General features: G+C 34.2%; 3 protein-coding genes and 1 pseudogene across 4 annotated transcripts; 2 read left to right on the plus strand and 2 right to left on the minus strand.

The window, feature by feature from the left end:
- Positions 1-3,973: 3,973 nt before the first annotated feature.
- Positions 3,974-7,450, minus strand: LOC108454103 (glycosyltransferase BC10-like). The gene is made up of 3 exons (XM_017752428.2): positions 7,065-7,450; positions 6,212-6,950; positions 3,974-4,848 (listed from the first exon to the last, which is right to left on the minus strand). The coding sequence occupies exons 2-3, from the start codon at positions 6,737-6,739 to the stop codon at positions 4,210-4,212; spliced, it is 1,167 nt and encodes a 388-aa protein (XP_017607917.1). The 5' UTR covers positions 6,740-6,950; positions 7,065-7,450; the 3' UTR covers positions 3,974-4,209.
- Positions 7,451-9,918: 2,468 nt separating this feature from the next.
- LOC108455925 (uncharacterized) lies at positions 9,919-12,619 on the minus strand. The gene is made up of 4 exons (XM_017754502.2): positions 12,310-12,619; positions 11,575-11,682; positions 10,676-10,843; positions 9,919-10,327 (listed from the first exon to the last, which is right to left on the minus strand). The coding sequence occupies exons 1-4, from the start codon at positions 12,409-12,411 to the stop codon at positions 10,205-10,207; spliced, it is 501 nt and encodes a 166-aa protein (XP_017609991.1). The 5' UTR covers positions 12,412-12,619; the 3' UTR covers positions 9,919-10,204.
- Positions 12,620-13,198: 579 nt separating this feature from the next.
- LOC108455388 (uncharacterized) lies at positions 13,199-18,554 on the plus strand (annotated as a pseudogene).
- A 235-nt stretch (positions 18,555-18,789) lies between these two features.
- Positions 18,790-22,324, plus strand: LOC108454291 (exosome complex exonuclease rrp6). 2 transcript variants are annotated; one of them, XM_017752706.2, is made up of 10 exons: positions 18,790-19,043; positions 19,348-19,517; positions 19,719-19,850; positions 19,939-19,989; positions 20,353-20,449; positions 20,919-20,965; positions 21,215-21,431; positions 21,576-21,705; positions 21,834-21,876; positions 21,967-22,324. In XM_017752706.2, exons 1-10 carry the CDS (start codon positions 18,983-18,985, stop codon positions 22,036-22,038), a joined length of 1,020 nt encoding a protein of 339 aa, XP_017608195.1. In that variant the 5' UTR covers positions 18,790-18,982; the 3' UTR covers positions 22,039-22,324. The 2 variants fall into 2 exon arrangements, with proteins under 2 accessions (XP_017608195.1, XP_052884062.1); XM_053028102.1 differs by having other exon boundaries at positions 18,878-19,043; positions 19,336-19,517.
- Positions 22,325-24,572: the final 2,248 nt, after the last annotated feature.

Below are 24,572 nucleotides of genomic sequence, written 5' to 3' on the forward strand. Positions count from 1 at the left end.
TATGTGGCGTAAGCAAATGAAGAGCTTTTCGTTTATTAGATGATTTGAAAGATTGTTTAAATTTCTTTTCTCTTGCTAGTAAAAACTACATTTAAAAAAAAAAAAAAAACTAAAATAAAATAGCATTTTTATAAAGTAATTAATTTTAATTATAATTGGGTTGATTTGGATCACAAATATCTTATCTAGAATAAAACTTAATCTCAAGCAAAACGGTAATCAATTTTGCTTAGAAGCCTAAAAACATGGGTTGGATTTATAAGTACAAGTTTCTTAATCCAATACCAAAAAACTAGTGTTGTAAAGAAATTATTATTGGCGAGACCGTTAGTTCTTAGTAAATGTGGAAAAGGACGACTTCAGAAACAGAAATTTCTCCATCTTTCACAACGGACTTCCAAGTCACGACGTTCTGATTTTAATGAATATGAATAAATGCTTTAAGCCAAAAAAAAAAAAAGTTGGAAAGAAATTATTAAAGTTCAGGGGACCTTATTCTATAAGTTAAAAAAGAGACTTGAAAAGAAAAATGAAATTCCTTAGCGGAGAATCAATGCAACCAACGGAGACCATATTTTTGGTTTACCAGAACTTAAGAGCTTTGATTTATTGCCACACTTGAGCGATGCTTTGCTTGCTTTGTTCTGATAAAATTTTAAAATATTTTTCATCTTTTCATTTATCTAATTAAACCAAAATCAACTTTTCCTTAATAAGCACTAAATTGCTTACAGGTTTATTTTCGAGTAAATACATGTAAGCTTTGCATAGCATTCTTTTTTTTCTTTTTTTGGCTAATCCCCTTTTCGAAAATTGACTTTATAGTAAGAAATGCAGAAACTTAAAAAAATAAAAAAATCAAAGATTAGATCTAACATTCTTGTCATTATAGGTCTTTTTATTTACTACAATGTATAGGCCCTCCCTCCCAAAAAAAAATCAAAATGAGAAGGTGGCAATCGACGATTGGACTGACAGCGACATTTTTAACCACACATGGACCTTCTATGTACCAAAATCGTGTCTAATTCTTGAGTAAATATCCTCACCTAAAATAAAATAAAAGTCAAAAATACCTTAATTATAAATTGGAATAATGTAAACGTAACTTATTGCGTCAAACTGTAGAAGCAATTCTATTCTAAGCTCAAACCAAACTAGCGATTGACATCTAGCATGTACAACAAAGTTTATCTCCAATTAACTTAATCAGGCTGGTTAACTGGAAATTAAATGTTGTACTTGTAATAGAAGAAATGGCCCACTTTATAATATCAAAATAAGAATAGTTTATTGGTGAAGAAACTACAAGAACGAAAGAATGGGGTTTTCTTTCATTGTCAGTGTAGAATAAGAATAATGCACTCCATGGCATATTAGAAATGCAATAAAAATTATGTGGGATTTAATTATATCTCATTGACTTCAAATTTTCAGTTAAACCTACCACCATTGTTTTTCCAATGTAGTTCAATTATGATCTGTCTGTACCATTAGCTAAAAGACCCACCAACAATAATGTAAATTTGGTATGGGACTATATATTAATTGTAGAAGAATATTAACTGTATAAATCTCATTCCAGAAATTTGCGAGTGGGCATCCACGAAGCACAAACTTTCAAACATGGGAGTTGGAACCAACAAAGAAAAAGAAAACATAAAAAGAATAAAGAGCTGCTAGCCATTCAAACAAGCCAAGGGCTATCTGAAGTTTTTAAAAGCCTTATCTTTAACATATAATATAAAGGGACCCCATTAATAATGTTGGTATGAATAGAGGATATTTTCCATTAGCACATGGTGGTGAGTGGTGGGCAATGCTCTCAGCATTATTGCCAAATATTTGAGTTTAGAGTCTTTAACGGGTAAATTTGACTCCAATGCTCATATGCTGCTGCTATTATTGTTTGGCTGAAGAGAAAACGCAAGCAAATACGTAACAAAAAAAAAAAACATATGTGAACATACAACAAATTCAAGAAGCAAAGAACGAAATAAAAGATTACGTACTAATGAAAATGATATCAATCCATAATAATACTGAAACAAAAGTCCAAACATCATCCACCATGAATAATCTGTGCAGTAGATAACAAAACTACCTCTCTCGACTCTCCCATATTTATATATATATAGGGACTCCTAGATATACTAAAACTCCATATAAAATTCACCCCCCCCAAAATCAAATCTATATAAATGAGAAATCAAACACCCTCTCTACACCATCAATAGCCAACACCCTTCAGATCCTGTGAGTAGAGCCAAAAAGCAGAGCCGTGACAGCGGCAAAGAAAACAGAGACGAATGAGGGGGAGATGGAGCCGGTTCCTGAGGTGGGACTCGGTGCTGGGGATTCAGCAGCGATGGCTGAACCCATAAGAGCACAAACAGCGACGAGAACAAGGATTAGAGAAGCCTTTGAGAGACCCATTGCTGCAAATCCTTTGAGCGTTCTTTTCTTTTTTGGGTTAAAAGATGGAGAAAATGTGTGTGCATTTTAGGGAGGTGGGGTCTAAATATATAGAGAGAGAATGAGCGGAAATATCGGGCAGCTGCCCGGATTTCCAGCCTGGAGATTTATACTGCAACATTGTTACAGCTGGTGGTATCAGCTGCTACCCGTATCAAAAAAACACTATTACCATTATTTATCATGTATACGCGTGTAAATTTTTTATTACCACCGGTATTTATTTTTTTGATAATGACAAGGTGAAACGTGGCCGTTTTTGGTGGGGCTGTTAATGTTTATTCCATGGGATTAGAATTTGATTCGTTTGTAAATTCGAGGGAGGTACAAAGCGTGACATTACTGGCGCATCGAATGGCTGATTAAAAGGTTAGCACATAGATCGAGGTTTCATATTTATCCGTGTCGACACGCGACAAAACATTACGACAGTGAAGGACGTAATAGAAGAGAGTGTATACGGATGAGTGCGGGCAGGGCCGCAATTGACGGGTTCCATCGCCAAGCAACTGAAAAGATACTGATTCTTTGTGGGACCACCAAACATCACATGATAGAGGTTGAGGTCGAGCCAACCCAGGGAGAACACGTGGAGGGCCCCAAAGCACACGTATTTTTTATAGAAATTCCAAGCAAAGAGCGAATGACAGGTAGGTATACACTGTACCTTTTTCCCCTTAATCCCTGCTATAAGAAAAAAGATTTCCATTTTAAGTTGAGAAAAATTGACAATTATTTAATTTGGAAAATTATAATAATTAAAAGATTATGATTCTATTCAATATCGATTTGGATTATTATTTGATTTTTAAGAGCATATAACTTACTCCAAGCTGAGTTGGGTTTTAAAAAACCAAAATATTTTTTATATATTTTTTTCAAAATATCGTTATCATCCTTAACCCCAGCTATAAGTTTTCCTTTTTTCTATTTTTGAAAATCAGTAATTGTGTAATTTGCAAAAAAATATAATAATAAAAATTCTTTTTGCCATGTATTTTCAATGTGAAAATCAAAATGCTATGATTGTATATATATAGATCAAATACTAAAAAGAAATGAAAATAAATAATAAAAAAATACATAATTTAAGAGTGAGTTTAGATGGACTATTAAATGTGATGCATTTAATTTACTTTTTATCTCACGCTACAATATCGCTACAGAGTCTAATATCACCGCCACCACTGTGTTTATATTAACCACGTGTAAACGCACCATCCATCCAAACTTCAAATGATCTTTTTGAGAACTAAAATCTACCATTTTAATCAAAGAACAAAAGAATAAAAATAGACAAATAATTGAGAAATGAAACAAAAAAATACAATCTTACAAGAAATCTAAAAATACTATTATGAGCAACAAGAAAAGAACAACATAAATCGCAAGAAAACTGGGAACAAATTAACCCCATATATGCAGGCCATAGATTTTGGTTCCGATATCCATATAACAGATTCTCATATCACCATAAATTATGAAATAATAATGGATATTCTATTAAGGTAAAATTTTATTTATTGATTTTATGAATTATCTGTACTGTACATACAGATTAGTTTTGGGAGTTCCAAAAAATTAGAAGAGTGTTAAATTTCATGTTTGTATGAGATGAGATCAAAGAGAGGACCTAATATGCTACCCCCGGCTCATGGATCCAATCTCCATCTCAAATTTTGGTTCATCATCGAAGATCAAAATCAAAATCTGGCACTATTCGTCACTCAAAAGTCAGAATCCCAAAACCTTCTGTGCTATCTGTAATAAGGGCTCCATAGCGCTCGGTGCAAATTTTCTGGCAAAAAGAAAACAAATCGAACTCGGCTGATCGTTATACCTACACTGACGACCTTCCAAGATTCTATTGAAGAAGTCTTCTGTAATGTCTGATCTGCCAAATGTACCAGGATGAGGCCCACCCCTTGACCAATCAACCCATGTGATGCTTCTGTTTGCTAAGAGATTGGGTGTCTGGATGGTTAACATGGTGGGGAAGTAGTGCTCGTCCACGTAACATGCTGGTCGGCAGAACTGTTCAAACTTAGGATAATAGGTAACATCTTCCACTATGTTGATTGCAAGCTTTCGGTTAACTTCAAACCATTGGGACCCCTTACGCCACTTGCTGATATTAACCTCCGGAACCATATTATAATTGTATCGTCCTCTGCCAAATGGACCGGGGTCATCAAATGCACCCATGAAGCTATGTTTGGATTTCATTATGTACTGGTAGATGACACTGAAATTGTATAAAGGAATGCAAGATTCGGAGAGGAGGATAAACCATTCATTGGATATGTCAAGCAAGGCATTGGCAAGGAGCCTTCTCTCGGCATCACACATGCTCATCCTTCCCCATTCAGCAACCTGCAGAGGAAGCAAATACAGAAATCAGGTACTGCTCAACCCCTAATAGAGGGGAAAAAGGCTAGACAATGTACTGAAAAATAGAAAAAATAAATAAAATTTAACAGTTGATGAACAAGTGGCAAACAATTATTTAATATGACAGCAACTGAAAATAAGAATAAAAATGGGCAACCACAGCATTTGCTTAGGTCTAACCGAAAGAAAGATGCTTAGTACAACAATACAAAAGATGATAGTTTCTAGGAGCATAAGAAATTGCCTCCTAGGTTCAACCCTCAACACAACAGCCAACATTTTACATAGTAATTATAGGTTTGGCTATCTACGAATTATCTCAACCCCATCGTAACATTATCTGAATCCAAAAAGTTCAGCAAAAAGAAAAAAGATGAAAGCGGGATCTTTTCTAGTAAGAACTGAACCATTAAAGATTATGCACTGCTCCTAAAGCCACTTAAGAGCCATGATTTTAAAGCCAAACATGTTAAAGTTGTCTATCTCCTATTTGTTCCTAGAGCAAACCTTCTGTTGACTAGAAGCACCTGTTGTCCAGACTGATTAGTTGAAAGGCCTCTATGATTTCAGGGTCTTAAACCCGTAATGCGGTTTGAAGCACAAACCAGATCTGTATACAGACGGTATAAATATATAGATCTCAAAGTGCAATCTCACTCCAGGTTAAATGACTCATAAATTGAAGGTAACGAGATGAAACATGTGGTTTGAACAATCAAATACATCTCATGCATTTCCTGCTTATGTTTATCAAAACGATACATAGCGAGTTCATGACCATAATTTTGCATGTGTCAGCAATGAGCCAATGGTACGCCTATATGTAGGCGAGAACAATCCCTTCTCTTGCAAAGAGGTTATAATGACAAATCAAAATCCAAACCATCTAGCTAGCCGAGAAGAAATGAAAAATGTGATTTAAGCAGGGAAATAAGGAGAGCAACAAACTAATGATTTTCTTAAGAGAGATAAAGAGTGAAAGGCTATATAAGATGGCAGTTCTATGTCTAACCTTCAAAAACCGGATTTCAGAAAGTAATTTATGCAACCAGTCCAACAATTAAGAATGCCCCAATAACAAAATTTTAGAAGGTATCCAAGCATGCTATAAACACTTCCAGCATAGCAGCTACATATCAGAATTTATAAACAGTATAAGAACAAAACAAGGAAATTAACTCATCATTACGTACATAAGCAAGTAAAAACACACAAAAATCATGCCACATAGGAACAAGTGTGGTAGGGGTTCTTAACAATGAACAAAGAAGATTAAGACAATTAACAAAATTCAGAAACAAATGAATACTGTGATTAAATATTTGAAGTTGTTTAAGTAACATACTTGACTTGGGATTTGCCTCCGGTAAAATACTGAAGAAGATGGAAACTCGGCCTCGAAGGATGGCAGTGAATGAATATAGACAGAATAAAGCCCTTCATGCCCCTTGAAAAACCTCTCCCAAAGAGGAGCAAGTGGCAAGGGCCCCTTGGTCAAGAACATAAAAGCAATCTTCGGAAGTCTATTAAATGGATACTTCTTTATTCTCGGCACAAAAGACGCCCTCCATAAGAGTTCTTTATCACTCATTGAATGAAGCAAACTCGACGGGGGTTTTCTCCAATGATCTAAGCTATTCGGTTCTTCAGCACAGGGCACAAAAGTGGACTTAACCGTAGTTACCGTGCTATAAATTCCAAAACGCCGGATTGTATATATGCTAATGATCGAAAATCCAATACAGAGGGCAAGAAAGAACCCAAACAACTGAAGTGCCCTCAATGGCAGAGTCTTAGATTGGCTTGTCCTAGTTGTAATCACCGGATCCTTGCCTTCCTCTAATGACCCAACCGACCCAATTCTTGTTTGCATCTTTTGAAACACCTATTAAAACCAGAACTAGACTTCTGGGAACAGATCCAGAAACCCCCTTTTCTTTGTTTTCCAGTCAAAACCAGTAAATTAAAAGCTCTTGCATCTTAGATCCCAAACGATTCATTCAGTCAAAGCTCCAATATATGGGTTCTTTTTGCAATAGGAACAATAATAGAATCACAGATCTAAAGCTGACAAGTTACACCGCCTGATCAGAAAAGAAAAAAAAGAGCACCCCAAAACTATTATAGCGTGAAGATTCAGAGTCTAAAGCAAAAGGGTACCTAAAAACAGAAACACAAGTAGAAGATAATGAACATACCATGTAACGTATTGGTGCACAGAAATAGTAGAGATAAAAAGAGGGGTATTTTAAAAAAAAAAATTGTATTAAGGTGCTTGAATGGCGGTCATATTAGTATCAATGGTCAAAATGACGGAACAATAAAGGAAGGTTAGGCAGAGGAAGACAGAAAAGTTTGGTAAAAGCAAAGTAAAGAGATGGAATGGAGAAAAGTTGGTTAGTCTACAAGATATAGAGATAAAAACGATGGTAACATATGAAATAAAAAATTTGGGTTTTGGATTCTTGTGGTCATGAGGTTGATTAATGAAATCTGAGGAAACTTAAAATTAAATTATTGCATCCTTTGCACGGCATAGATAGGAAGGCCCTAGGCCTAGGACTGATTTACTCTTTCCATACTTAACTCTTGACACTTATGTTAACGGTATTTAAAAATGGGTTGAATTTAATTATAAACTAATAACGCAACGTGGGTCAGCTGTTACGCAACGTGGATCCTCTTCTTCTTTTTTTTTTTTTTTGGATAATTAAGGTGGGTCCTTTTTTAATGTAAAATGTGTAACTTATTACTTTTTTAATTATTATGAACAAAAACACTTTTTTCAATTATGAATTTTAACATAAGAAATTATTATTTTCAATTAAAAAATGGTATTTGAGTGATGCAAGTATGTTTTTGAGACTCATTTTAATTCATTTTTATTTATTTACGCTGTAATAATTTAATTATAATCTATGATTGTTAGAATAACGTATTTATAATAGTTGGATACTTATAATTATTTAAATATTTAATTATAATTATATTATATTTTTAAAATTTAAAAATGGTATTTGAGTTTGAAAAATCAAATTGATTTAAATATTTTAGTAATAGTATATATATATGATCACATTTGATATTTATAATTTTACGACATTTTAATGATTAGATATTAGTTAAATAAAATTTTAAAATAAATATTTATATATAGGATCTTAAATTATAAATTTAAATATTAAATAAAACATAATACGTGTTTGAAGTCGTATCCTTTTAATCGGTGAATACGCCAAAATAAATATTAACAATGACCTATAATTCAGGAATATAACATTTTTTTTCTAAAACAATTTTTTTTTCATCAATGGCGCTGCATAGTTGAGGGGTCATATTTTGGTGGGAGTTTAAAATGGAGAAAGTAGTTTCAGCTGTAGATAAGAATTAAGATGCTAGCGACTGCGAGTTAGACAGCGGGATTTGTGAGGGTTTGATGACCAAATTTCTGGTAATGCTACTGCTCCTAAACAACGGGGCGAGAAGTGAATATGCAGTTGACTGAATTAATAACAAAACTAAAATATAATTAATAACAGTTAAATTAAATTAGAAGTATTTAAAATTTTAATCTCAGGTATTGAAATATTGCTTGCTTCGGTATTTATGAGAGCAATTTTAAAATAAAATACAATCGGTACAAAAATATAAATAAATTTGATTAAAACTGACTCATTAAATTAAAACTCACATAATAATTACATATGATTAGGCTTCAATCTGAATACTTAAGGTCTATGCCTTTTTTCAATAATGTTTTGACTTCATTGGCAAAATAACTATTTACTTATATTTCTAACTTATTTTTTAAAATATTTATATTATTAATTGAGTTGGTGTCACGAATTAACTAAATATTAATTTTAAAAATAATTAAGAATCTTATTTTTATAAAGTAACAAATATCATTACCATGTTACTTTTTAAATTATTTATTTATATTTTTAACTTCTTATTTTAAAATATTTAAATTATTAATTGAATTAATATCATAAATTAATTGAACATCAACTCAATTGAAAATGATAAAAAATATATTTTTACAAAATAATAAATATTAATAGGTGATAAAATTAAACATATAATTTTAAAACTTTAATTTAATTATTTCAAGTAAAAGCGCGATTAATTTCAACAGAAAATTTTATAAATATATTATTTACATAAAAAATTCACTAACACCGTTATATATTATATTATATTCTAGTGTATAATAAACGTTCTTTTGAAGAACAATTTATTCCACAGGTTGTAATAAATTCTAGAATAACTTAAAAGTACACCGTCCGGTTGTAATAATGTTTACTGAAATAGAGTCAAGCATACCAAAACAAAACAGCTCCAAGTTGGTCCATTTACAGTTTCTAGCAGTGTTATCTCAAATGCAATAAAAGGCATAATCACTTTTTTTGCACTCTAATTTGCAATCAAAAATAAAAACTAATTTTTTTCTTTTAACTTTATATTTTTATTATATCATCCTAAAATAGATGAAAAACCATGCACATGGGTTACCAAGTGAATGCCATGTAAGTAATTAATTTTTAAAATTTAAAAAATATATAATTTTATAAAAATTGTAAATAATTTTTAATTTTTTAAAATATATAATTTTTAAAAATAAATTTAAAATGTTAATATGTTATTCATGTGGCAATTCATGAAAAGTTTTAAAAATTAACTTTTCAGTCAATTTTAGGTGATCTAATAAAAAACATAAATTAAGAAATTAAGAAAAACTAAAAAATAAATGAAAGCTAAAATGTTTATTATTATTATTATAACCGATCATAAAGCATCTTCCAGGTCTGAAATCTGAAGGAACCAAAATACCTTTAGGAAAAGCAAAGTAAAGAAGTCTTCGGCTTAACGATAAAATGAAGGTAGTGTAAATCTAGTATGATTTTAAATAAATATATGTACGAGTCTATACAAATGTATTGATTGTAATAGTAATCCATTTATATGTTAATATGTCAATGTATTGATTATAATTGTAATCTGTTTGTGATTCTAGTTGTAACTATACAAATGTATCAATTGTAATTGTAATTGTGAAAGAAAAGGGCAAGTAATTGTCTTCACAATTCAAAAAAACACGAACAAGAAAACCACAAAGGCAGAGAACCATGAAGTGATTCATCAATTGGTTAAAAACCATTGCCATTGTATCTATTAACATACATCAAAACCCAACATTTCACGTTAAAAACACCTTCTCAAATAGCTTCAAGCCTACATGTAATCCAGTCACAAGTTTCTTTCTCGTTCAGAATGAACTGTCAGTTTTATTTACCTTAACATGTTGCTAGCAAGAGGAGAGGAGAGTAGTATTACACTACTTCACCACATCAAAAGTCGAGCGGAGGTTGGATATCTTTACATCGTACTCGCCCTCTTCATCATACTCAGCAAAGTCACCTCCAGACAAGTCGACACCTTCAAACTTAGTACCTTCCAGCTACACAATCAAATAATCTGTAAGTTTACATAAATAAATAAATCCACCAAATATGCACTTGGGGATGGCTGTAAGCAACCTTGTAAATGCCAAATTATACATTTCTAGAAGTGGCTGGAAAATTACGGGCTCAGTGCTCCAACAAGGAATTACATCAAATGAAATTCAGAAAACATCAAGATATGCATAATATTAAGCAGGGTTTGCTATGAACCAATTAGTCCTTCACTTTATTGTGTCACAGTGTTCACAATTTCAAAGCCCTGGCTATAATAAGCTACGTTCACAATTTTAAGCTACCTAAAAAGGGCATGTGCCAAGTAGGGTCGAGAATGAACAGGGGCTTACAGATTCAACCTTCCAGCCACCACCAAACACATAATCTATAGGCTCATAACCCCTGCACTCAAAAAGCATCAGAGGTGCATAGTTCTCTGCTTCGCTCTCTTCCTGGGTCAGTGGTTTACCTCGGCCTGGGATCACTGTTACAGTTCCGTCCCTTGAGCAAAGTTTGCACTAGAGAAAGACAGAATGAACCGCCATACAATTAATTAACTGCAAGTAATGTGTCACAAAAAAGGCAGAAGTTTGAGTATATACAAGTCAAGCACATACAATGTCTATATCAGGCTACTTTAAGGCATAAGATACAAGACAAATGCTCTCTAGAAAAAGAACAGGGGTTCTCAAAGCACAAAACTTATTCAACCCAAGAACCTTTCAGAGAGAATGGTGGATCACAGAAAACCTCAATCAACATCTCAGCACTCAAACTGAAATGAGCCATGCTGGTTTACAATTAGATTTTATAATCACGTAATGCTTACTATCATTACACAACACATGATCGTAGGGAAATGATATGATGCATCTTGAAACCAAGAATAAGATTGCTTACATATCGATTCTTAACACCTAAAAATACAGATTCATAGATTTCCTTGCTGGACTAAAAAACACAATCATTTTACAACTAAAATCACAATATGCAGCTCAGATGAAATGTTAGATTCAACATGAAAAAGCATTTGACAAGAAATTGACCAATTCTCATAGATTCAACATGAAAAAGCATTTGACAAGAAATTGACCAATTCCCAGTAAGAATGTTATGAATACAGTTTCGAATTTGTCTGTCATCCCATCTGTGCTCTCAGCACTCCAAACAAGCATAAGTTCCATAGATCGTAATGAACTTTCACTTCAAATCAATTGATACTATAGACAATACAAATATACAAGATTACCTTCTGAACGAGGTTGGTGGTTCCCTTGCCCCGAGGAAGAGGAACAGTATCGCCCAAGCTCACACATGTTTCCCTTGGACTCACCTCACCACAGTTCTCACATTTCAGCTGAAACTCCAAATAGGCAAATAGGTTAAAGAATTCAAATATTACTGAATACTGAGAATTAAAAAAAGTAAAAAAGAAAAAAAAAGATACGATTAAAGAATACGGAAAATTTAAGTTAAACTTGTTGAGAATACTTAAGCGGAATAGTGCAGCAACAATAGAAGTAATACAGTTGGTTTCTTATGGAACCATATTTTGACACCATATCAAGCGGAACAAAATAAAGTCATCCATAAATGATAGGAAAATCAAGAACCATATAAATATAACGAGAACAGATTCTGAAATAGAAAAATGAAATGGCAGCGGTTTTCATAAGGAAAATAAAAAGAGAGAAGAACAAGTAAACGGATAGGAAAAGTAAACCTACGTGCATAGCAGTTGCGATAAATGAAGAGATAAACTAAATTCAACTGAAATTATGAATCGGCAAACATAGTAACTATAATAGCTAAAATTTCAAAAGAGAAAAGAACAAGAAAAATTAGTTAAGACAAAATGAAGAAGTGGTTTCAAGAAACAACCGTTTAAAGAAAATATCGAAGCAATTCAAAGCAGAAATTTGCATCAAAATGAAACGAGGTCAGCTCAAGCGAACAAAATCAAAGTCAAAAGAGAGAAAGATACCTTAAAGAGATAGGAGAAGGAAGGATCGTCGCAGCCGCCCTGAGGCTGGAGGTTTGTAAGATTTTGGAGGTCGGCAGCGATCTTCAGCAAGAACTTCACCATTTTCGCTTTGATTAGCAGCGTCAAACCCCAAGCTTTCTCTCCCGTACACTGGATTGGAAATGGGCCTTGTGCTAGTAGAAAACCGTTTGTGAGGATTTGACACCCTTTTTCAAAAATTCATTTTCCAAGGATATTTAACGCTTTCCTTTTCCTTTTCCTTTTCTTTTTTCTCAGTTTGGGCGGGTTTGATCCTTCTATAATATATTGTATCTCCAACGTGGCCAAGATTAGCAAGTAAATACTCGCCGCGTGGAATAAAAAAATAGAATAATGACTTTTAATTATTACCAGATTTTAGCGCTCTTTCTTTTTTTCCTTGAAAATATTTTAGACTCTTGTATTATGTTGAGTAGTTTACCCCGTTCTTTACATTAGAGGACCTGGTCATAATCCTCTGATCTTCCAATGTTAGCAAACAATTTCGAAACATTGTATTTTATTATCATTATCTGTCCCTTCAAGATGAGATAGTGATCCAATAAAATCACAAAAAGAAGTCGGATATCTAGTTCATAAGTACATTATATGAGACACTATTTCTTTTCCTTAGAAAAGGGTCTTTGCATCTGCCTAAAATGTGTTCATAACAGATGTTACATTGAGCACTATTGGCCATCTCTCTGCACTTTTTCACCAGAACCGCTTGATGTACACCTCTGTAGCTTAGTGTATTTAGATGCCTGGAACTTCATGAAATGATAAACAGCACCATCCTTGTTATCAGGCAGATTACATGAATTTGATGCTGCAGGTTAGAGTTAGATTGACTTCCAGATAACTGACCACTATGAGCAAATTGGTTCATGATTTGGAATCCCATAACGAGGAAAGTAAGAGTGACCAACTGGAGGAGCACCTGGTAGAACCCCAATTCCTTGATGAGGAGGTCGCTCCTGGTTTCATTTTCTTGCTTACACAATGAGCACACTTCATTACGGATTCCCCATCTGTCTAGAATTGTCATCCATGAGATGCTAGAATGCATATGGAGATAGCCCGAGAGTAGTGGAAAGTGTACAAAGAAGCTCTCCAAGCAATTCTGGAGGGCAATTAACTCAAAAGAGTACACTGCTTAGACAACAAGGTGAACAAGTGGGGTTACGAAGCAATGACAACTGGACTTCCAATTCAACCTTATTAGCAGTCAATCTTTTTGAAATAGCTCCGTAGTTTGCTTTATTAAACTTTCTGAGAAGGGACTTAAGCCTCTTTAATTCAGTGAAAAGAATGGACATATAGGATAGGAGAGCCAATAACATACTACTCAAAAGAGTTCAAGTGAATGTTGAAACTAAGGAACTTCAAGAATTAATCAACAGCAAATAAAGAAAACAAAAGAATAAAATTCTCTTTCGTTGACTTTTCAAACTTAATTTTTGTGCACAGCTTAAGAGAGTATATTCTCCAGATCCCATGGATAAAAGCTTTAACCGAAGAGTAACGGTACAATTAACAAAAGCAACAAACAGTAACCAATGATTATTAATATCTAATACTGAAATCTTCTTATATCGATTATTGATACATTTTCATGACAATTGTTTTTTTTTTTTTCCAATTTACAAACATACACCAATCAGTACAACATATATATATATATATATTTTAAATCTACACTATTTTTACTCGTTTAATCAATTTCTAATATTTGTACGTGGTGATTATTTTTGAATTTTTCCAAACATTTTAAATAAATTTATTTCACCAAATTAAGCAATTTAACTTAATTAATAGTAATTTATTTTAGGGTAAATTACACCAACAGTCGCCCAACTTTGGGTAGCTGACAAAACAGTTGCTTAGGTTTCATTTCAGTCACTCAACTTTCGAAAAGTTACAAAACAGATTTTTTTGCCGTTTTCCGTCACAGATGTCACGGCAAAGTGACATGGCATGTGACGGTGTCCTTGGTGTTAAAAAAGGGTCCAGCTAACCGGTTACTCTCAATTTAACAGCCCTACCAGCCCTATCTTTGCTGAACATTTATCTTCTTCTACTCATCCATGCCAATATATAGTTTACTTTGGGCCAACGATTCATCCCTCTTCCTCAAATTCCAGTGGAATTACTTCAGATAGTTCTAGCTTCAACGGTCACCAGAATGGTCCATCTTTGCCTAGTGAGATACCTCCATCTTATGTTTTTCCTGCAATGAATCTCCATTATCAAAGCTGGGAGCACCATTCCCCTCCATTCTCTACATCTAACCGCCAAATTGATGGTTCCGATCAAACTTCAATTCCACCTGTCAGTCAAAGGTCTGCCAAGAACAGTTCAGATATGCCAAGACCGAGAACTTTTATGCATCCATTTGTTGCTGGCTACAGATATAACCCAAAGTAATGAATTTTTTTCATTTGAGAAAACATAGAGCTTGATTTTTTGGAATGTTTCTTCGTTTGTTAGACAAAAATATCATTCCAAAATATAGACACATTTTGTAATACCCCTTACCCGTACCCGAGACCGGGACTGAGTATAGGGCATTTCTATGCACGAACATGACATTTCAAAAAAATTTGGGCTATAAAATTTAGTTCCAAATTAAAACCAATCATCATATTCATAATGTCCCTATTATGGACCTACGAGGCCCAAAACACATATTGAGAATGGTTCGGGACTAAACCGAGAACTTAAGAAAATTTTAGGAAGATTTTCTAGGAAAATTTTGTGCTTTGGGATACTCCCGTGTCCCTTACCCGTGTGGAATTAATTGAATTTATTTTCTAATTTGAACCTACAGGGGTTTTCACACGGCCGAGCACATGCCCGTGTCCTTGGCCCTTGTCCTTCACAAGGCCTAGACACACCCGTGTCTTCGCCTGTGTCTAAAAACCTGGACATTTTATTTATTACGTCATCATTCAATTTGAGGTACACGGCCAAGACACATGCCCGTATGCTAGGCCGTGTCCTCCACACGGTTGAGACACACAGCCGTGTCTCTGCCCGTGTGTTTACTATCATGCAAGCTAACCTAAAATTTTTGGTGGAGGGGACACACGGCCGGGCACCACGCCCATGGGGGCTAACTGTGTGTCACACACAGCCTAGACACATGCCCATGTGTCTACCTGTGTGGACCTGTTTAAGGCTATTTTCCAAGCCTTTGGTCACCCTCTAACCTCCATACACACTTATAATTTCCAATGGTATTTAACATAGCTTAATTATACTCTTAAACAACTCTGGGCATACTACATTGCATGTAAACCTCATCTCATCAGTTTAATACATGCTAGATTATCCCCTTTGTATTATAGATCACCTTATCATATAACATATTTAAACTTGGCTCATTTTATAAGTCATTGCCAATTATGACCTAACCATCCCAAGTGATTTGACCACAATACACATGTCTATTTATGAAATACTACATTTAATTGTCACGATAACATTTAGCCACAGTCAAACACCATTAGTAGGTCATAGCCTACATCAAAATGAGCCATGTCTATGGCCATATACAAAAAGTGTAAGTTCAATATTTAAGCCTTTACATTGGCCAACCAATTACACATATAACAAAATAACCAAAAGTCTTATACATGCCATTAAACAAAATAAAGATATCTATATACCAAAGCAGGACAAGTCGATAGTGTATTGATTCTCCAACCGTCTTCCAATCTTCACGAGTCCACGAGCTCTGTAAGATAAGGAAAAGAGAAGGGAGTAAGCATAAATATGCTTAATAAGTTCGAATAACAGGAGGGTAAACTTACCGATTATTTAGCATGCAACCTCACAAGGTATTCATGACAATACATGCATAATATAAATTCCCTATCACATACACTCAATCATCAAGTTAGTTCCATTTCAAGCAATACCATTTCAAGCAATATAGTATTTATCTTAGATGAGCTCATCAATTTAAGCATTGACATTTTCGTTCTTCACTATAGTCCCGTTGAATTCGTAGGAAATCCCGATGGGTATCCATTTACCATCAAGTCATGCTAGTGATCATTTTAAATTTGCACTCCCGTAAACCTTACTCTGATGACTGGATTACCAGTCTAGGTTAAATCCCTCATAATATGAATTTAAGGAGTGTTTTCGGGTTTGCCATTCCAGGATAAATCCCATACACAACAATCACTCCAAATACGCTCAGATCTAAAATACCACTCCAGGCTAATTTTAGTCTTTAATCGTATTACCCATCCGGGTTAAATACACAATGCAAATATGTTCACCGGGAGGTTCAATTCCTTAAGGAACACTCGTCCGGGCTAGATCCTTACTAGATTGAGATCATTGGATTACCCGTCTGGGCTAAATCCTTTTCTGCAACACATACAAGATCTCATGTCAGGTGAGCTATAATTTATCCTTCGAATTCCCCTTTCTATTCAACCGGGACATTTATCAACACAATAATTATCATGCATTATTTCACAACCATTATCAATGCTATAATGCATACATGAATATACACTTTAATGCAATTTAAGTAGTTCGCATTTGAGTTACGCGAACTTACTTGGTAATTGCTTCGGGTTTGTGTTTCAGTTAGTCCGAAACCTTTCGTTTCCCATGGTCAACCTCCGGAATTGGTTCCTCGGGGTCTATATCAATAAAATTAGATTATTAATACAGCATATTATCCGTTTTAGGCCTAAAACTCAACCCCAGGAAAAATGACTATTTTGCCCCTAACATTTCAAAATTTCATAACTTAGTCTCTAGGCTCGTAAAATGAAATACATGAAATTCCTTAGTTACCCAAACCTAGCCGAATGTATTATAAACTCATACTAGCCCACATTTTTCTCTATTTCACATTTCTACCACATATTTTGTATTTTTTACAAAAAGGTCCTTTTTAGAGGTTTTTCATGAAAATCATTTAGGAAAAGATGTTTAACACACATCTAACATTCATATTCCTCTATAAATCATCAAATAACAACCAAGTCACATGTGGATCATTTTTCATACATGAACCCTAGCATGAAATATGGGTAGAAATGGATAGAGCATGTTACGAGGATCTCAAAATTACAAAGAATATTAAAAACGGGGCTAGGGAGCACTTACTATTGAGTTTGAAAATGTTTAAAACCCTAGCCATGGAGGGCTTGAGAATTTCGGCTGGTACAAGGGAGAAGATGGCTGATTTTTGCCTTCATTCTCCCTTTTTATTGATTTTATTACCAAATGACCAAAATGCCCTTCCTTACTAAACTTCCAAAATTTGCCATGCATGCCCATTTTTGTCCAAAAACTTAGAAATTGGGAAAATTACTCTTTAAGACTTTCAAATTAATAATCTAAAGAAATTTCATGCAAATTGCTTCTAGAATCCAAGTTTTGCAATTTATTCAATTTGGTCTCTAACTTCCAATTGGACACCTTACACTAAGAATTTCTTCATGAAACTTTAACACATGCCTACTTTAATAATTTAGGCCTCATAGTAATCATAAAATAAATATTTTAACATCGAATTTGTGGTCCTGAAACTACTATTCCAACTAAACCCTATTTTGAAATGCTGCACATTTAGTTAGAGGGTTACATTTTCTAAGGATATAAACATCAAACAGAATGGTGTTGTTATTTCTCTACTGATAATTTCAAATGCTGTATTTCCATAGTTCTGGTACTAGAACAGCAAGTGCGATTACTTCTTCATTTATCCCTCCTTACCCTGGTAGCAATGCCCGGGCTCGTGATAGAGTTCAAGCTCTCCAGGCATACTATCAACACCACCACCCTAGTACCTTTCCAACATTACAGACACCCATTGTTTTTGGCTCCCAAAGGCTGGGCAGCCATAGAAGTCATGGTCATGGTCATGTTGGACTAGTGGCCTCTTTATTTGACCATATGGGTGGCTTCTATTTAATTCCATTAGGTACTTCAGGTGTCCGAAACTTTCAACAGCCCGAAAACCTTATGTCATCTTCCATGCTTGGGAAAGAGACCATTTATCATCATTTTTACTAAGCCAAGTTAAGAGAGATCCAGGTTGGGGTGCATTCCATGAGGCTGCCACTAGTGGTTCAGATCCCGGATGCAGCTTTTGCCAGAGGCTTGGATTTGAGAGGCCACCTTCACAAGTTATTCATAGTGTTTTATTCCTTTATGCCCTAACGGGAAACATGCCACATCAGCGGTCTCATTAACACCTTAACAGAAATTGTTAATCAGTGACTGGTTTTTCACTTTTTTATAATGTTAGTGATTGTTTTGTAACTTTTCAAAAGTTGAGTGATTGAAATAAACTTAGATGACTGTTTTGTCAACTACCCCAAAATTAGGAGACTGTTAATATAATTTACCCTTTATTTTATTTGTCTCAATATTAAAAATGAAATATGTAATATTTATTTTAAGGAGGCTTGTCGTCAAACCTGAAAACCAGAATGACGTCATGACGTGGTGAAAAATGAAGTGGTTTCAGTTTAGCCAAAAAAATAAAAAATTCCACTTAGTGGAAAAAGTTCTATATATATAAAGGGCACGAGAGGAATATAAATCGAGTGAAAAAGTTCAGTGTGAAGGGAAAAAAAAAAAAAAAGAATAAAACGATCTGCTTGGATGGTTCGATCGCATGGCTTCCTTTAATCATCCTCCTCCTCATCGCACTCACGTTCCTCTCCCATCTGACTCAGGTTCTTAATTTTGTGATCTTTTGTTTTCATTGTCGATTTCAATTTTTGTTTTCTGGTTAAGGTTTAAGTTCTTTATTGTGCTTTCTTTACTGTTTATTTCAATCTTAGTTGTTTTATTTGTGATTTGATTCTTGATCCACTGCCCTAATTCGTTTCGACCGGTGGGCTTAGGGGAAGAGAATAACTTTAATGTCAGTTCAGAATGTTCAGATCACTGTTCTTTATCCTTTTCTTCAATTGATTTTTTTTACTGAATCTTTTTCGGCTTGTTATTAATTGTGATGAATTGAAGAATGTGTTGCAGGTGGCAATCCATTTGACGATGAAGCTTCTCCGGTCCCTATCCATATAGTGACCAATGCTTCTCAGCTGCCGGCGGAGTTCTTGAACCCTTCACCGGAGAAGCAGTTGGTTGTAGGTTTTGACTGTGAGGGCGTTGACCTTTGTCGCAATGGCACTCTTTGTATTATGCAGGTTAACTCTAGTTAATGACTGTTTGTCTCAAATTGTTTAACTTGACTCAATAATGATATGCTTTATCAAGAACTATGATTTTATTGTTACACATGGATATATTTTCCGTGGTTTGTCAATTTTTGTTTCTGTTAGTTTAAAATGAAACTTTCCTGTGCTATTGCTTCTCCAAGATTTTTGAGAAATGCTGTTTTCTTGCAGCTTGCATTTCAGGATGCCATATATTTAGTTGACGCCATTGAAGGTGGAGAAGTGCTTATAAATGCCTGTAAGCCTGCACTTGAGTCTAGTTACATCCAAAAAGTTATTCACGATTGCAAACGAGATAGTGAGGTGTCTAATTTTTTTCCATTGTAATTTTGAATTATTGGTGCATTTGGTATACTTTACGGCCAATTTAAATCTTTTTCTTACTTTACAGGCATTGTACTTCCAATTTGGCATCAAGTTAAACAATGTCATGGACACACAGGTGAGCATCCTTTATGAGCTTAAGGACTTATTCATGGCAAACTGTTAAAGCATGTAAAAATACAAGTAATGTCTGTTTGTGTTTCTTTCATTTTGATGTTTGTTTGTACTCCAATTTTTGAGCCCTTAGGTAGATTTAAGCCTATTTAGTTATCAATTTAAATAAGGATTCCCCTTACGCTTGCGGTTTCATTTCTTTTTTATTTTAGTTCTTGCTTTGAAGTGCTTACGGCATTCCTTTACTTGCATATTGAAGCATTTGAAAGCACTTCAAAGCATTCAACATGTCCCAATTTATGTAGGGTTCCTTAAATACTGTTGAGTGGTTTATTTTGCCTTTCTTTTTTATTTTTGGCCTCTGCAGATTGCTTATTCTCTTTTAGAGGAACAAGAAGGACGGACGAGATTGCCTGATGACAACATATCATTTGTCGGCCTCCTTGCAGATCCACGCTATTGCGGTATTGATATGCCCTGGTATCCTTTTGAATTTAATTAATTCTGGTCACGGAACTTTGTCTGCAGCTTAAGTGTGCTAACTGAATATACACTTGCGAAGTCTATTAAATGTTATCTTAACTGGGTTTTAGAAATAGGTGGTACTTATTACCTTGAAGGACCCCCTTCTGATCTTTCCTTTAATCTCACTTGGGCAATATGAACTATGTATTGTTGGACTTAGCAGTTACCAGTTAGGAATCTGATTTTTTGTTTGTTTCTTTCTTTTATATCCTGCTCAAAGTTATGCATATCAGAAGTAATGATGGTTTTGTTGCTATGCATGGCATATTATTTATGTTCAAGTGATCTTGTGCTATCTGCAACTGGATGTTTTATACATGACATTCAAACAAGCAAAGTTCTACTTCTCATCAAGTTACATTCACTACATTTTGACTTTTGATTTATGCCTTGATACTTTAAATATAGGAATATCTTACCAGGAGAAGGAAGAAGTTCGTCTCCTCCTTAGGCAGGTTAGCATAAACTCCTTATCACTAACATAAAATTTCTTAACTAGACTGCTGGATTTTTTGGAGTAAAAGTAATACCCTATTGTCTTTTTTGGATTCACAAAGCTATTTACATATGCAGATCCATGATAGAAATTTATTATTCTTTCCTTTTTCCTTTTTTTTTTTTTTTTTTTTTGCACATGCAGATGCTTCATTTGTTAATAAACATTTTCCCCCTGAACTTCATAATTTTGTCTTTGCTTATCGCAGGATCCCAAGTTTTGGAAATACAGACCATTATCTGAGCTCATGGTCCGTGCAGCTGCAGATGATGTCCGCTTTCTTCTATACATCTACCACATGATGATGAAGAAACTGAATGAACGATCCTTGTGGCACCTTGCAGTTCGTGGAGCTCTATATTGCCGATGTTTCTGCATCAACGATAATAACTATGCCGATTGGCCATCTATTCCTCCTATTCCAGGTTCTTATATTTCTAAACACTATTATGATTGTTTGTTTCTCGATAGGGTTGTGGAGAAATATAGTAATTAGCTTGCCAATCTCCATCAATTTTGGTACATACGGAGGATCTCCATATAAATTTCTGATAATTGGAATGTATTAGATAACTTGATGGTGGAGGGGGATGCTCCTGAAGAAGAAATAGTTTCAATTCTGGATGTTCCGCAAGGGAAGATGGGACGTGTCATTGGAAGAAAAGGGGTTTCCATCTTGTCAATTAAGGAGTCTTGCAAGTACGTATTTATAGACACATATACATGTCTCTTTCTCCATGTCCTGATGTGCATTGCATGTGCGTCTCTTTGGAGCTTGGAGCTATGAATTTAGTTTTCCTGTACTTACATGTTCATTATTGCTGCAGTGCGGAAATTCATTTTGGGGGTGCCAAGGGCCCACCGGACAAGGTTAATCTATTTGATCTTAAAGAATCACCATGCCATTTAGTATCTATCTTTGATAATTGAGTGTCAAACGTGTGGGTTTTTTATATGCAGGTATTCATCTTAGGGCCCGTAAGGCAGGTGAGGAAAGCGGCAGCCATGCTGAGGGGAAGAATGATGGATTGATATTTGATGTCTTGTAGGGCTTTCCTCTCAAAAACTAAAACTGAAAACTGTTATCAGAATGATCTTTAAACTCCTTACACCGTTTGTGTTTTGCCTTATCTTCCTATATTTTGTACAGCCGTCACTGTTTTTACCCATTGTGTTAGAACTGCTTTGATCTGATTGCTGAAAATACTTGGGACATATCCGTGATGTACAATTGTGATGTTGAACTGCCACTTTGAATCTGTGGAAGAATGGCTCCATTAGCCAAAGAGTCGGTGAAATCGACTCTTCTCAAGAAAAATTAAGATTGGAAATGGTTCAACACACTATTGAACTTTATAGAGATTTATTGCCCAATATCATTATATGGTCTAATCACATTGTTAAAAATTAAAGTTTAGAGATTAAATCTTAATTTTAAGTAGAATAGAGAGATCAAAACTAAAATTTTGTTATCGTTAGCGAGATCAAAATCAATATTTAATCATTATTTTATAATATTTAAAAAAAACAACCTTAGTTATGTGATACATAAGGGGAATCAAATTTTGAGCATAGTATGAGGACCCAAACTCAAATTTGACCATTAATATATAATCTATTGAAATCAAACCATTATCTTGTCTCTAGAAAAAAAAACGCTTAAAACTTACACTTGCAAGTAAGGAATGCCCGAGGCCTGGAACCTAAAATGGAAAGGAAAATAGCAGATAAACCAGTATGTATAAGTGTAGATTTTATAATCTGAACTACTAAACGAAAACGAGATAAGAAGGTTCAGGCCATATCCTCCTTCCCCTCCCCAAATTTCAATGATGAAAAAGAATCAGATAAGTGACGAGGGTTTACACTTGCGGTTGAGAGTAATGTTGATCAATTCTTTTTTTTTTTTATATATATATAATTTTCTTTGTGAAAATACAATAATTAAAAACATCCTAAAAATAGGAGACTCGAAATAATGATAGGATTAAAGCTGAATCAAAGTGGGCGTCTAGTATCGACACAATGGGCAAAGATGACTAGTTTCCAACCACTTAACGATGCAACCATCATGGTAACCATGACCGCAAGGCATCGAAGCAACTTCCTCTCCTTTCACAAACTCATCCAAGCAAATGGCGGATTCATCCTCCCTCTTCGTCATTGAATCCCATTTAACCCTTCCAAACCTTCAACCGATGACCTACTTGCTGGCGTGAAGTTGATCACAGCGTTCATCAATGATTTGTTAATCAACTCATCATCATAATCAGTATCATCATCCTCAATCATGTTCACATCAAGAACTACTTTCACAACCACCTCATATTTATTACTTTAAGCCCAAGGTTCATTGGGTTGCTATTTGCATCCCTTGCAAAACGTAAAATAGAGGGAAAAATGGCGAACTCAATGAATTCTGGAGAAGCTCCCGAATTAAGAATCATGAAAAGAATGATGTCTCGATGATGTTGTTCGGATAAAAACATGTCTCGATCAAAAATTAGGGTTTGGTTAAAAATATCTACGATGATTTCAGCGTTGAGAGGTAAAAATTTATATTGAAAACATTATCACTGAATTCTTCTACGTTAGTCTCGTTTTCTTGCCTAATGTTGACGTTGTTATTGAAAGCCATGGCAGTGTTTTGAATTTTATTTTTTTTATGTGTTATGATATGATTTTGTAAGCAGAGAAATAATATATTTATAGATAGGAGTATTTTAGTTCTATTCTTATTAGGAATTCAATAAAGAGGTAGAGTTGGAATTCAATAATATTTTGATATGCCTTTTTTTTTTTAAATTATTATCATAATTCATGTGCTAGGCTATTTGTCCAAGCCCGAAGGCCTGTCAGAAATTTGAAAAGATTCAGATAAAAATATTAAACCTGGCAAATGAGTTTAGACAAAAAAATTAAGCCCCTTTAACATATGAGTTAGACTCGGGTTTGAACATTTAAGATCCAAACTCAACCTGACTTATTTTTAAATTTATAGTACTTTATATTATGTTATTTTTATATATTATATAATTTATAACACATAAAAAATAAACTGAAACTGAAAACTGTTATCAAAATGATCTTTAAACGCCTTACACCGATTGTGTTTTGCCTTATCTTCCTATATTTTGTACAGCCGTCAATGTTTTTACCCATCTGAGTTAGAACTGCTTTGATCTGATTGCTGAAAATATATTGTTTCTGGGATTTGGTGGGGGGATTCAATTCAAATGATTCCTTATTCTGGAAAAAGCGATGAAATGGTGGCCTTGTTTTATAACATGAAAAGCTGGCTTTAACGAAAAGACGATGTTTCATCCAGGGATATTCGAACCCAAAAAATGGAAAAGAAAAGAACCCCATACGAAATACGTGAATCGGTGTAATAAAATTGGAGATGTTTGAACGGTTTTTAGAAATTTTATTTATTTTAATTAATTTTAACTTATTAATGATATAAAGATAAATTTCTTATATGAAAAATTATCTTTAAAATGTTATATTAGAATTATTGATTATTTTACTTACTTGAATAATTAAAAAATTTAAATTATGAAAAA

Source organism: Gossypium arboreum, chromosome 5, assembly GCF_025698485.1.
Source record: "Gossypium arboreum isolate Shixiya-1 chromosome 5, ASM2569848v2, whole genome shotgun sequence".
NCBI classification, from domain to species: Eukaryota; Viridiplantae; Streptophyta; class Magnoliopsida; order Malvales; family Malvaceae; genus Gossypium; species Gossypium arboreum.

What these genes read in the sequence shown, in the direction of transcription:
- LOC108454103 (XM_017752428.2), bottom strand. Translation starts at nt 6,739, where the DNA reads ATGCAAACAAGAATTGGGTCGGTTGGGTCATTAGAGGAAGGCAAGGAT. An exon ending in GGAGGCAAATCCCAAGTCAA is followed by an intron (nt 4,849 to 6,211) that starts GTATGTTACTTA and finishes CTTCCTCTGCAG; the next exon opens with GTTGCTGAATGGGGAAGGAT.
- LOC108455925 (XM_017754502.2), bottom strand. Translation starts at nt 12,411, where the DNA reads ATGGTGAAGTTCTTGCTGAAGATCGCTGCCGACCTCCAAAATCTTACA. An exon ending in CCTTCTCCTATCTCTTTAAG is followed by an intron (nt 11,683 to 12,309) that starts GTATCTTTCTCT and finishes TTGGAGTTTCAG; the next exon opens with CTGAAATGTGAGAACTGTGG. An exon ending in CCACCAACCTCGTTCAGAAG is followed by an intron (nt 10,844 to 11,574) that starts GTAATCTTGTAT and finishes GTCTTTCTCTAG; the next exon opens with TGCAAACTTTGCTCAAGGGA.
- LOC108454291 (XM_053028102.1), top strand. Translation starts at nt 18,983, where the DNA reads ATGGCTTCCTTTAATCATCCTCCTCCTCATCGCACTCACGTTCCTCTC. An exon ending in TCCTCTCCCATCTGACTCAG is followed by an intron (nt 19,044 to 19,335) that starts GTTCTTAATTTT and finishes GATGAATTGAAG; the next exon opens with AATGTGTTGCAGGTGGCAAT. An exon ending in CCAAGGGCCCACCGGACAAG is followed by an intron (nt 21,877 to 21,966) that starts GTTAATCTATTT and finishes TTTTATATGCAG; the next exon opens with GTATTCATCTTAGGGCCCGT.